We start from the raw sequence: 14,835 nt of genomic DNA on the forward strand, positions 1-14,835 counted from the left end.
TTTCACTTCAACACCAACATAGTGGTTTCAAAGCTGCTGCTGCTGCTGTATTCTCACAAGAAAATTATACATCTTTTTGGCTCGATCACACTGTGACAACTAGTTTGTTTGCTTTTCTTTCGGCAGAACGGACGTTTGAAGACCACGAGAACCTTGTGGAGCCGCTCTTAGCGTGGACGCGGGACAGCGAGAACAAAATCCTCTTTCAAGAAAGAGGGGAAAAGCATGAGGTTTTCAAAAACCCACAGGTTGGTCCCCCGCGCCTTTATAAATCGACACAGACGAGCTACCTCTCTAAATATAGTAGCATAGTGATCAGAGGTGATGTGCGTGTGATAGCTCAGATGTCCCACATGGGCTAGTTCCTTATTCTTGGCCTGGGTTTGTGCTAGTCTATCTCCACATTGTTTCAGCTCAGCCCCATCTGGTTATTTTCACTGCTGAATCGCTGTCTGAATTATGAGATGTCTTTCCACCGTGCGGGATGACCTCTTACATTTACGTCTTCACTGCAATATATCAGACCAAACAGCTTCAGGCAAAAAAATACTGAGATCTTGGCATGTTTGTTGATATAATGGGACCCTTTGTAATCTCAGAGTATTTAATGGATTCGGTCTGTTGGCAGAGACAAATGGCCGTGTTGGAAAACTGGTGAGACATTCTCATTTTTTAGGTTCTCCATCATGTCTTCCACGTCCTCCAATGAAAGACAGATCTGTTTTATACAATATGTCCCAATTCATTTAAAAATGTAACTTTTGACAAGAGCTACCAAGTAAAATTTCCCTCTGGGCTTTGTATCGCAGTGAAAACATAGGCCTGAACTGTGCTATGAAGTCAAAGTATTCCAGTCATATGGAGACAAAACAGTGGAGCTTGAGAGACTGATGTTATTGTTTGAAAGACTAACTATGACTTTTTCTGCTTGGGATGCTGATAGCAAATGTTTGAAGGTGATATTCTGTACATTAAACTTCAGTTCTCCAAAGAAAAATAAAGCGTTAGGTTAAATCACTTCATAAAACCAGAATGATCATACTTTCTTGAAGAATCAAACTCTAACAGATGCTAAATTTTCAATTAGTTGTTATATATTGAAGTAATCGCCCACTATTTTTGAACAATTTTTAAAAAATGTATAAGAATCTGCGATTCCAGCATTTTAAATGTGGATATTTTCTGGTTTCCTTACTACACTGTGACACTAAACTGAATGTCTTTGGAATTTGGACAAAACAAGACAGTTTATGTCATCACTCTGGACTTTGCAAAACACAGCCTAACATTTTCCATCATTTTCTGACATTTCAGAGACCAAACAACTGATCGATTACTTGGGAAAATAATCGACAGATTAATCAACAATGAAAAATCATTAGTTGCGGCCTTAATTGGCACTGAAGGCTAAGTACAGCCATTAGATTTGAAGCTTTTTTGTTCTAAATGAATGACTGTACAAGATACAGTCTCATAGTTGAGTTATTTACAGCCCAATGCTTCCATCCCTAGAGTCTTACGACCTCCATTAATAATAAAAATTGCCAATATACTTGGAAAGTCATCTTGCCATCATAAATAAATGCATTTTTTGTTTTATTCCTGCAGAACTTTTATCTATGGAAGAAGGATAAGAAAACTCTCAAAGACATTAAAGACAAAGACAAGGAGTTATTAATACAGGTAGGTAAGCATGACCTATAAGTGAAATACTATCCTTAAGGTGACAGTTTTCCCAGTGGGAACTCCTCTCAACGGCCTCTTTCATCCCTCTTTCACCTCTGCAGGAGAACTTCTGCGGCACTTCCATCATCGTGCCTGATCTCGAGGGGGTTCTGTACCTCAAAGAAGACGGCAAGAAGTCCTGGAAGCAGCGGCTCTTCCAGCTGAGGGCATCGGGAATTTATTACGTGCCCAAAGGGAAGACCAAGGTTAGGGGTCAAAAGGGGAAATCGAGGAATAAACGTAAATCTAATCGCTGATGCTCTAATTCTGGGTGCATCCAGTATTGAGCTGAGTTGACGTGGTGACAGATGAAAATCCAGTAGATGCAGAGAGAGATATTTCTGCTATATCAACTGAAACCTCAAATGAAATCTAATGTTTTTCATCTGTGCATGGGACTACCAAGTTCTACTGTGGAATCTTTTCTGCTTTATCTAGCCCACTCTTATTTCATGCACCGCTGAATATAGCTAGAGCTTTTACTCCCCTCTGGATACCTTCAGTACTGTATATCTTAGATCTCTTGGCAGCTCCCAATCCCAAATATACCATTCGTACAGAGCATTATGCTTCAATCCTGCATCTGTGGTGTAGATATTCAGTTCAGTAAAAAGGCAAAAAAACAAAAAAAAACAAGCCAAAATGGTTACTGCAGATAAACTTGTAATGTAATCCTCTATTATTTCTCCACAGTCCTCCCGTGATCTCGTCTGTTTTATCCAGTTCGACAACGTAAATGTCTACTATGGCAAAGACTTCAAGAGCAAATACAAGGCCCCGACTGACTTCTGCTTTGTTCTGAAGGTAAGTAGGCTCATTGATCGGGCCTGTTTCAAAGCTAGAAAAGATGTTAATGAAGAAGTGCAAAGTGGTTTGCTTTACTGGAAATCTGAAATGCAATAAATAGTTGAATTTGAAGAAGTGAAAGGAGACTGCTTCAACCGATTTAGCCCAAAGTAGTGAGAAAGATAATGAACAGAATGGCTTTTTAAAAAGCACCACCTGATATTTCATTACTGCAAAAAAGTACAACCGGGCTTTTAATTAAAAGACCACTTTTGAACTGAGGAGAGCAGCAGCGAGGTGAGGTACTTACAGTACTCATTTAAGGCCAAGAAACGCTGACGAGAAAGAAAAGCAAGAATTAGATGGGCTGGTGGTCAGTCTTAAAGGGATGTGAAAGTCTGCTTTCTTTCTCTTTTCCCCTATCTCATCCAGGAAACACTCGAATCAGCAGAGACCATTAGAGTAGATGTTGAGGAGCAGAGCAAAAAAGAGCTTAGAGAAGCAAAGGAACTGAATTGCCTTCAGGTACAAGACAGAATCCTCAAGGCTTGAGTCGAAGGGAATAAGGAGCTTCTGCAAGGGTGAACGAAAATGGACATAGCCCTGGATTCTTGTCTGTTGTTATCGAGAAAAATACAAGAAAAGTTGGCAAAAGCTTCTTCACTTGATATGAAGTTTATACAACGATAAGTGATGCCGATTTCAGCCGCCTTAGTGTTAAATTAGGGTGTGTTTTGACAGATTGGTGGGGCGATGTTTACGAGCTGCCCCAAACTGCAGCAATTCAAGGACGACAGCAAAAACAATTTAAGCCTCATCATTCTGCTGTTAAATATTCAGAAGAGCTGCCAGGGGTGGTCATAAATACCGTCCCCATTATATATAACCGTGGCTAGTTTAGCTGATATCCCGTCATTACAGGGGAAATCCAGCTTCCTCTTCGGAGGGGAAACAACCGACTGGAGGATTAATGTCGCCGTTTGCGTTGTTCAGCAAATATTCTCATGGTGAGACATGAAAGCAAAGGCAAAAACAATCCGAGCACCAATCATGTCATTAGTTTCATATTATGCCAGAGATGCATGTGAGGTCAGACTGTGGTTAGATCTTTGGTTTTTGTTCTTTTTCCTCGAGGAACTCCAAAAAAATGCTCCAACACAATAATATTTCGTCCAAGCCTTTAATGCAGTTCAGTGCACCACCAGCACACACTATGACATCTAGAATAAAGTGGAATTATCACCTTTTTGAGAACAACGATCAACAAAAGATGTTTGAAAACTTTGTCAAATAAGATTGGATTGCATTCAGTTTGACAGGAGTACCCAATAAAGCATCTGGCCAGTGTACAAATGCCATTTAATTGCTGTTGCTACTTAACTTTCTGCTTCTAGACTCACTCTGCCCCCTTGTGGTTCTCTGTGATAGTCTTAAGATACAAAAATGCCTAATGTTAAACTGCAAATCATGCAAATTAGAGAGATTTTAGCTTTCAGTGAACATACTAATGCACAAACAAAATGGTCAACAAGGACATCACAGTACACTATATTTAATGTGTTTTTGTCCCAAAAATCAGATCAATGCAAGTTTATTGACACATATAAAGGACTTTTATGATTAAAGTGAAATGATCTACAGAAATGTGGGGAATGGGTTAATATGTAAACTAAAAATACATCTCCTGAGTTCAAAATTAAATATTTTTACTCATCTATATGTCCAACACAACAAATACTCCTCCGTAATTCAGGCTGTTGCAGTATACTGTACACGTATTGACAGTAACCATTATATTTAAAAAATGAAGGATTGATATCAAGCTACTGATACAAATATGACCATATATTGTCAATAATGCAGCACACATAAGTATCTGGTTGATGCTCCAACATAGAAGCAACATACAAGCTGTTACAGAGTCTCCGTCCACCTTGTATTTTCAGTGAAATTCACTTGTCAAAAAAAGAGAGAAAATGCACAATAAAAGTTAAAGATGAATTGACTTGATAGATTCTGAGATCTTGCGATAATATTGTTGATAGGATTTCATTTGATCATGATAATCATGCAGTGACAGCCGTAAAACCTGTTTAGGGTTGGTAATTTATGATTATTTTCATGATAAATTATTCCTTCAATGACATTAGTTGATTCGTGGTAATAGTAGTAATTTCTTTCAACCAACAGACGTTCAGTTTACTACTGTATAAGACTACCAAAAAGCAGTAAATCTAAAGTATAAATTAGAAACTCTAGATAGAAAAAATGCCTTTAATGAGTAATTGGTTATCAAATCTTTAATATCTGCTGTTTAAAATAGCAAAAATACTTTTTTTTACTTCTCTTTTCTAACCATTATATTTGGATTTGTCTCTGCAGCATCCTCAGATCCAGAAAGAGTCTCAGTACATCAAGTACTTGTGCTGTGATGACGCTTGGAGCATGAATCTTTGGGTGACCGGGATACGGATTGCGAAGGTAAATTCTGCTTTCAACAATAAAAAGTAACCTCCGCTAAACCAGAAACCTTAAACTGAGGCTCTGTTGTTTGTTTCTTGTACTTCCAGTACGGCGTGTCGCTGTATGAGAACTTTAAAACAGCAGAGAAGAAGGCTGCTGTGAGTGCTGTGTGGACGAACCGCAGCACTCCATCGAGCTCCAATCCATCAACACCTTCACCCACCATCAAAGGTAGCACGACTCGCAATCTGCCCTTAACTGAGTGTTTCATTGATTTGAAACAACTCAGATGTGCTCATGTTAGTACAAACGATTGTACAGAAAGTTCACTGTTGCTTCTTCTCTACTTTTTCTAGCAAAATCTCCAAGCCAGGCCAATGGTCATGCTCCCAAACCCCAACCAGGGCCTGTTCCCCAGGTAAGCAACTCTTTATTAGGGATGCAGCTGAGATTATGTGGTTGCTTAGTCTGTAATAAACTCTTCTCACCGTTTCTAAGACTGTTTTGTAAAGACAATGATCAGCATTGTCATTGATGTTGTGAAAAATGGAACAGAAACGTCATAAAACTATGACGTTTTTGTGCCACATTGGACGACATACTAAACTATGACCTTTTTTTGTCCATTTTTGGATGACATACTAAACTATGATGTTTTTGTCCATATTTGGACGACATACTAAACTATGACGTTTTTTGTCCATTTTCGGACGACATACTAAAATATGATGTTTTTTGTCCATTTTTGGACGACATGCTAAACTATGAGGTTTTTATCCATTTTTGGACGACATTCGAAACTATGACGTTTTTTGTCCATTTTTGGATGACATACTAAACTATGACGTTTTTTGTCCATTTTCGGACGACATACTAAAATATGACGTTTTTTGTCCATTTTTGGACGACATGCTAAACTATGAGGTTTTTATCCATTTTTGGACGACATTCGAAACTATGACGTTTTTTGTCCATTTTTGGATGACATACTAAACTATGACGTTTTTTTTGTCCATTTTCGAACGACAGACTAAATTATGACGTTTTTTGTCAATTTTCAGGCGGTATACTAAACTATGACGTTTTTGTGCTATTTCGGACGACATACTAAATTTTGAACTTTTTTTCCATTTTTGGACGACATAGTAAATTACGACGTTTTTTGTCCATTTGGACGACATACTAAACTGTGACGTTTTTTGTCAATTTTCGAACCACATACTAAACTATGACGTTTTTTGTCCATTTTCTGATGACATACTAAACTATGACGTTCTTTGTCCATTTTCGAACAACATACTAAACGATGACGGTTTTTGTCCATTTTCAGACGACATACTAAACTATGACGTTTTTGTGCTATTTTGGACGGAATACTAAAATATGACATTTTTTTCTATTTCGGACGACATACTAAACTATGATGTTTTTTGTCCATTTTCGAGCGACATACTAAACTATGACGTTTTTGTCCATTTTCAGACGAAATTCTAAACTATGATTTTTTTTCCATTTTTGGACAACATGCTAAACTATGACGTTTTTTCTCCATTTTTGGACGACATACTAAACTGACATTTTAGTCCATTTTCGGACAAAAAAGGACGTTTTATGTTCATTTTCGGAGGACATACTAAACTATGATGTTTTTTTGTCCATTTTTGGACGACATACTAAACTATGACGTTTTTTGTCCATTTTCAGGCAAAAAAATTACGTTTTTTGTGCATTTTCCGTCCACATACTAAGCTATGACATGTTTTTTTCCATTTTCGAACGACCTTCCATTTTGTCATTCCATTTTGGACGACATACTAAACTGTGACGTTTTTTTGTCCAATTTTGGACCACATACTAATCTATGACTCTTCAGTGACATTTTGACCAATATGCTGAACTGACTTTTTTTTTTTTTTTTACAAATTTTGTACAACATAGTAAATAAATAATGATGAGAAACGTAATATGAAGTGTTAGCAAAATTTATTACTCTTTAGAAGCTGTAACCAGTAAACGTGCCAGTTTTGCTTGATAAATTCCCCCAGAATTTAATTTTATGCTTAAGTAACTTTGAGGTTCTTAAAAGGGACAACACTGAAGCAAGAGAAACCAAAATATTCTGACTTGTAGCCTCAGTGTGGATCGTATATTTCCCATAATTCCCTGAGACCTGGGTCTTTATATTTTGTTCTATCTCGCAGGACTTCCCTCCTCCACCTCCACCTCCACCGCTGGGTGAAATCCTTCCTCCTCCTCCTCCGGACCCCATCCTTCCTCCTCCAATGCCTCCTTTGGCTGCAAAGAGTGCCTTGAAACCTGCTGGCCCACAGAAACACCTGCCGACCAATTTCCCTCCACCTCCACTTGCGATGGACAACCTCCCCCCTCCACCGCCGCCTCCACCCATCGACGACGCCTCTGAGGCTCCACCGGACTTCCTTCCACCTCCTCCTCCAGCCGCCGGCTTCGGTTCACTCCCACCTCCTCCGCCATCGATGGTGAACTCTCTACCACCTTCACCGGCTAGTTTCGGGGGCATGGGCCTTCCTCCTCCACCACCAGATCCAGTGTCTTTACCTCCACCACCTCCATCTCAGCCGGTGTTCACAGGAGCTGGGGCACCCCCACCACCTCCACCACCTCCTCCACCACCTGCCGCCCCTGCTGCTGTTCCACGAGTAGCTGTGCGGCCCGCAGGGTCCCTGAAGAAGGTTCCTCCTGCCCCACCAAAGAGGACTACACCACCGCTGCACGGAGGAGGAGGTGGAGGAGGAGGTGGAGACTTCATGTCAGAACTGATGCTCGCCATGAAGAAGAAGAGTTCGGATCATTAATCAATCATCAATTTGTGGATTATAAATATAGTACGAACTTCATCTGCTTTTCTGTAAGAAAAAGCAAATGTGTCTTTAAAGATACTCATCAATGTATTCACAGTTTACGAAGCAAAAGACCAAAAAGTTACCTTTTAAAGAAAATGTTATACCTCTTTTTTACAGAGTTTGGAAACTGGTGTCACAATTTGCTGTAAGATGCAATATTTGTAAACAGTTATTTTTTATGACATTAAAATCAAAAAGCTGTCGTCATACTTCCAAGAGACACTTTTATAAGATTGTATATATGTTTGCATGGATGATGGGCTGTAAATACTGTAAAAACACATTCTCACAGTGTCCAGGGAATATACAGTGTACCCAGTTAATTTTCAGATGACTGTTACCCAAATAAAACCTCCTAAATATACCCTTTAAAATCTTGGTGGCTTAAGAAATGCATGGCCTGGACATTATTCCACATTGGATTGAATAAACACAGTTGTTGAGTACAATCTGTTGCTATTGGTTGTTGGAAAAACACATGGTATACGACAGAGTTCTTCATTTATTTGTTTAGCAAAAGAAAAAAATGCAACTACATGAAGAAAACTGGGATTTTATTACATCTACCTCACAGGAATATACTCATTCTGTAATAAATTTCATAATTAAAAAATATAATTCCAAAAAAATTAGATAAAATCTAAATCTCCACCAATCAGCCACAATATCTAAACCCCTGTCTGGAAGTGTTTCCTTCATTTGGGGTGTGCTTGATCTGCAGCAATGTCTGGGTAGGTGGGATGAATCAAAATAACATCCACAAAAATGCCAGGAGTCCAGGTTTACCAGTAGAACATTGCTTTATCTTTGTAATTCTCTTCCCCTGTCAGTGGTTTTAAGGCTGTGGATGATCAGTGCAGAAACAGCACAACATACCTGCCACAGTTAAAGCTTCATTCTTTTGATATCATTTTTATATTTATCACCAGATCTACACAGTAGCTGCTCTTTCAGGGGGGAAAAAAATAAACAGCCACAACTTTGACCTTGTGAACCAACTATAACACAAAAACAAGGCAGAATTTACCAAAACGTGCAGCAGGGAAGCCTCAGTCTTATTGCATTTGAGTGTCTTTGTATATCCAGGTGTCTCTCATGAAGAACAGCTGACCTTTAACCTCGTGGCCCACTGTGGAGGTCTTGCTGCACAGCCTGCCTCCTCTGCAGTCTCTTGTGTAACAAAGGGAGATGACAGGATGTGGTGCAGCAGCTCCACCTAGTGATGGACAAACAAATTACAGCACAGCAAATTATTTCCAACAAACAAACAACTTACAGTTGAAGTTATTTACCCCTGAAAAATCGATCCTCTCAGCTTTCCTTATTGCAGAATCCGCCATCCAGTTCCTCAGCACATATCTTGAGATATATTTAAGCAATCAGGAGAAGATTTTGATGTTTCTCTCACCATCTAAATATTAAGCTCTTTGATGTACTGACTTACTTTTCATCCTTTGTTGATGATCCAAATCAGTACCATTCTGCTGTCTGAATGGAAAAAGATTTTTACATTACCAAAACATCCATATGAGACACAAATGGCTCGTACCAAGAATTTTGACAGAGAAACTTGACTTGCTAAGTTGACTTGTACATTAAAAAAATGTTTTCTCTCATCGACTGAGCCAGAGCAGGTACATGTTGAGCCAATCAGAGAAAAACTTGTGTGAGGACAGGTCATGAAGAACCCACATCTAACAGAAAACACAAAAAAATAATCAAAATCATGAGAGAAACACCACCAAAATAAACCTCTGAATACACATTTAAATTTATATGTTGGTTAACTCCGTAATAATAAATTTAAATAGACAAAAAGCAGTTTAATCCTATGCAACACCAAGTCACACACTGATATCTTTTGGAATATTTAACACACTTCATTCGTTGTCTCTTTTTGTCATGGCGTGTCCTTGGTACTGAAAAATGTGAGGTCGCGATACTAAACTACGACGTTTTTACCCCATTTTGGACGACATACTAAACTGTGACATTTTGGACGGCATACTAAACTGTGACGTTTTTGTGCAATTTTGGACGACACACTAAGCTATGACATTTTTTGTCCATTTTTGGACGGCATACTAAACTATGATGTTTTTTTGTCCATTTTCGAACGACATACTAAACTATAATGCTTTTGTCCATTTTCAGACGAAAATGGACGTTTTTTGAACATTTTCGGAAGACATTCTAAACTATGATATTTTTGTCCATTTTCGGACGACATACTAAACTATGACATTTTTGTCCACTTTTGGAAGACATTCTAAAGTATGACGTTTTTTGTCCATTTCGGGCGACATACTAAACTATGACGTTTTTGTCAATATTCGGACGACATTCTAAACTATGACGTTTTTTGTCCATGTTCAGACAACATACTGAACAATGAAGTCTATTGTCCATTTTCGGATGACATACTAAACTATGACGTTTTTTTTCCATTTTTTTCCATTTTCCGATGACAATATGACATTTTTGTGCTATTTCGGACGACATACTAAACTATGACCTTTTTAGTCCATTTTCGGAAGACATTCTAAACTGTGAGGTTTTTTGTCCATTTTCGGACGACATAGTAAATTATGACGTTTTTTTTTTCCATTTTTGAATGACATACTAAACTATGACATTTATTGAGCATTTTCGAACGACATATTAAACTATGACGTTTTTTGTCTATTTTCGGACGACATGCTAAATTATGACGTTTTTGTACATTTTCGGAAGACATTCTGAAATTTGATGGTTTTTGTCCATTTTTGGACGACATTCTAAACTATGACGTTTTTTGTCCATTTTCGGATGACATACTAAACTATGATATTTTTTTCCATTTTTTTCCATTTTCCGATGACAATTTAACGTTTTTGTCCTATTTCGGACGACATGCTAAACTATGACGTTTTTGTCCTATTTCGGACGACATGCTAAACTATGACGTTTTTTGTCCATTTTCGGAAGACATTCTAAACTATGACATTTTTTGTCCATTTTCGAATGACATACTAAACTATGACGTTTTTTTCCATTTTTGAACGGCATACTAAACTATGACATTTTTTGCCCATTTTTGGACGACATACTAAACTATGACGGTTTTTGTCCTATTTCGGACGACATACTAAACTATGACCATTTTTATCCATTTTCACAAGACATTCTAAAATATGACGTTTTTTGTCCATTTTTGGACAACATACTAAACTATGACGGTTTTTGTCCATTTTCGGACGACATTTTAAACTATGACGTTTTTTGTCCATTTTTGGACGACATACTAAACTATGACGTTTTTTGTCCATTTTCGCAAGACATTCTAAAATATGACATTTTTTTGTCCGTTTTTGAACACATACTAAACTATGAAGTTTTTGTGCTATTTTGGACGGAATACTAAAATATGACCTTTTTTTCCATTTCAGACGACATACTAAACTAAGATGTTTTTTGTCCACTTTCGAACGACATACTAAACTATGACGTTTTTTGTCCGTTTTCGAACGACATACTTAACTATGACGTTTTTTGTCCATTTTTGGACGACATACTAAACTATGACATTTTTGCCCATTTTCGGACGACATACTAAACTATGACGGTTTTTGTCCTATTTCGGACGACATACTAAACTATGACCATTTTTATCCATTTTCACAAGACATTCTAAAATATGACGTTTTTTGTCCATTTTTGGACAACATACTAAACTATGACGGTTTTTGTCCATTTTCGGACGACATTTTAAACTATGACGTTTTTTGTCCATTTTTGGACGACATACTAAACTATGACGTTTTTTGTCCATTTTCGCAAGACATTCTAAAATATGACATTTTTTTGTCCGTTTTTGAACAACATACTAAACTATGAAGTTTTTGTGCTATTTTGGACGGAATACTAAAATATGACCTTTTTTTCCATTTCAGACGACATACTAAACTAAGATGTTTTTTGACCACTTTCGAACGACATACTAAACTATGACGTTTTTTGTCCGTTTTCGAACGACATACTTAACTATGACGTTTTTTGTCCATTTTTGGACGACATACTAAACTATGACATTTTTTGCCCATTTTCGGACGACATACTAAACTATGACGGTTTTTGTCCTATTTCGGACGACATACTAAACTATGACCATTTTTATCCATTTTCACAAGACATTCTAAAATATGACGTTTTTTGTCCATTTTTGGACAACATACTAAACTATGACGGTTTTTGTCCATTTTCGGACGACATTTTAAACTATGACGTTTTTTGTCCATTTTTGGACGACATACTAAACTATGACATTTTTTGCCCATTTTCGGACGACATACTAAACTATGACGGTTTTTGTCCTATTTCGGACGACATACTAAACTATGACCATTTTTATCCATTTTCACAAGACATTCTAAAATATGACGTTTTTTGTCCATTTTTGGACAACATACTAAACTATGACGGTTTTTGTCCATTTTCGGACGACATTTTAAACTATGACGTTTTTTGTCCATTTTTGGACGACATACTAAACTATGACGTTTTTTGTCCATTTTCGCAAGACATTCTAAAATATGACATTTTTTTGTCCGTTTTTGAACAACATACTAAACTATGAAGTTTTTGTGCTATTTTGGACGGAATACTAAAATATGACCTTTTTTTCCATTTCAGACGACATACTAAACTAAGATGTTTTTTGTCCACTTTCGAACGACATACTAAACTATGACGTTTTTTTGTCCGTTTTCGAACGACATACTTAACTATGACGTTTTTTTGTCCATTTTGGACGACATACTAAACTATGACATTTTTTGCCCATTTTCGGACGACATACTAAACTATGACGGTTTTTGTCCTATTTCGGACGACATACTAAACTATGACCATTTTTATCCATTTTCACAAGACATTCTAAAATATGACGTTTTTTGTCCATTTTTGGACAACATACTAAACTATGACGGTTTTTGTCCATTTTCGGACGACATTTTAAACTATGACGTTTTTTGTCCATTTTTGGACGACATACTAAACTATGACATTTTTTGCCCATTTTCGGACGACATACTAAACTATGACGGTTTTTGTCCTATTTCGGACGACATACTAAACTATGACCATTTTTATCCATTTTCACAAGACATTCTAAAATATGACGTTTTTTGTCCATTTTTGGACAACATACTAAACTATGACGGTTTTTGTCCATTTTCGGACGACATTTTAAACTATGACGTTTTTTGTCCATTTTTGGACGACATACTAAACTATGACGTTTTTTGTCCATTTTCGCAAGACATTCTAAAATATGACATTTTTTTGTCCGTTTTTGAACAACATACTAAACTATGAAGTTTTTGTGCTATTTTGGACGGAATACTAAAATATGACCTTTTTTTCCATTTCAGACGACATACTAAACTAAGATGTTTTTTGTCCACTTTCGAACGACATACTAAACTATGACGTTTTTTGTCCGTTTTCGAACGACATACTTAACTATGACGTTTTTTGTCCATTTTTGGACGACATACTAAACTATGACATTTTTTGCCCATTTTCGGACGACATACTAAACTATGACGGTTTTTGTCCTATTTCGGACGACATACTAAACTATGACCATTTTTATCCATTTTCACAAGACATTCTAAAATATGACGTTTTTTGTCCATTTTTGGACAACATACTAAACTATGACGGTTTTTGTCCATTTTCGGACGACATTTTAAACTATGACGTTTTTTGTCCATTTTTGGACGACATACTAAACTATGACATTTTTTGCCCATTTTCGGATGACATACTAAACTATGACGGTTTTTGTCCTATTTCGGACGACATACTAAACTATGACCATTTTTATCCATTTTCACAAGACATTCTAAAATATGACGTTTTTTGTCCATTTTTGGACAACATACTAAACTATGACGGTTTTTGTCCATTTTCGGACGACATTTTAAACTATGACGTTTTTGTCCATTTTTGGACGACATACTAAACTATGACGTTTTTTGTCCATTTTCGCAAGACATTCTAAAATATGACATTTTTTTGTCCGTTTTTGAACAACATACTAAACTATGAAGTTTTTGTGCTATTTTGGACGGAATACTAAAATATGACCTTTTTTTCCATTTCAGACGACATACTAAACTAAGATGTTTTTTGTCCACTTTCGAACGACATACTAAACTATGACGTTTTTTGTCCGTTTTCGAACGACATACTTAACTATGACGTTTTTTGTCCATTTTTGGACGACATACTAAACTATGACGTTTTTTGTCCGTTTTCGAACGACATACTTAACTATGACGTTTTTTGTCAATTTTCGGACGACATACTAAACTATGACGTTTTTGTGCTATTTCGGATGACATACTAAACTATGACCATTTTTTTTCCATTATTGGACGACATGCTAAATTATTACGTTTTGTGGGTTTTTAAGGCTGATAATGATTATTAATGAGACACTTGGGCTAGATATTCATTTGCAGTAAATGAAAATATTTAAAATCTTGGAGTTAAACTTAGAAGAACACAAACTCTAACAGAAAACTTTATTGAAATGTTTGTTTTGTTTACAGATGTTAAGTTAAAGGAGTTTTATTTGTGATGTATATCTGTATATCTTTATATACAGTCTATGCCTCCTCCATAGGACCTGTCAATCGTTCCAGACCAGACTGTCAATAAAGTAGCCCCGCCCCCTGTCTTCGCAAAACTTTAATGCTCTAGAAAAAATTCGATATTGATTTAAGATTATTTTAAGAAGATTTAAAATACTCTTTTTGCAAGCTTATTTTGTATTTTGAAACGTTGCTGCAGGCTATGACTACAAACCAAGCCCATTTGCTGCATTGTGACTTTGTCATTTTATAATTTTCAGAGGCAATAAAAATATGAACTTTGGGGTCTGCAAAAGATTACATAAACATGAACAGTGCTCTACTGGCACCGCTGAGCC

The 14,835-nt window shown here is 36.8% G+C and overlaps 1 protein-coding gene across 1 annotated transcript in view; it reads left to right on the top strand.

Annotated features, from left to right (window-relative positions):
• apbb1ip (amyloid beta (A4) precursor protein-binding, family B, member 1 interacting protein) overlaps positions 1–8,220 on the top strand; it is a 30,863-nt gene extending 22,643 nt beyond the window's left edge. The window contains exons 7-14 of the mRNA XM_022208036.2: positions 127–248; positions 1,609–1,683; positions 1,788–1,931; positions 2,419–2,529; positions 4,894–4,992; positions 5,082–5,205; positions 5,331–5,392; positions 7,176–8,220. Of these exons, the coding sequence (XP_022063728.2) occupies positions 127–248; positions 1,609–1,683; positions 1,788–1,931; positions 2,419–2,529; positions 4,894–4,992; positions 5,082–5,205; positions 5,331–5,392; positions 7,176–7,808 (1,370 nt within the window). The 3' untranslated portion in view covers positions 7,809–8,220. The remainder of the gene's footprint in view (positions 1–126; positions 249–1,608; positions 1,684–1,787; positions 1,932–2,418; positions 2,530–4,893; positions 4,993–5,081; positions 5,206–5,330; positions 5,393–7,175) is intronic.
• Positions 8,221–14,835: the final 6,615 nt, after the last annotated feature.

The sequence above is a fragment of the Acanthochromis polyacanthus genome, chromosome 20 (assembly GCF_021347895.1).
Source record: "Acanthochromis polyacanthus isolate Apoly-LR-REF ecotype Palm Island chromosome 20, KAUST_Apoly_ChrSc, whole genome shotgun sequence".
Lineage (NCBI taxonomy): Eukaryota > Metazoa > Chordata > Actinopteri > Pomacentridae > Acanthochromis > Acanthochromis polyacanthus.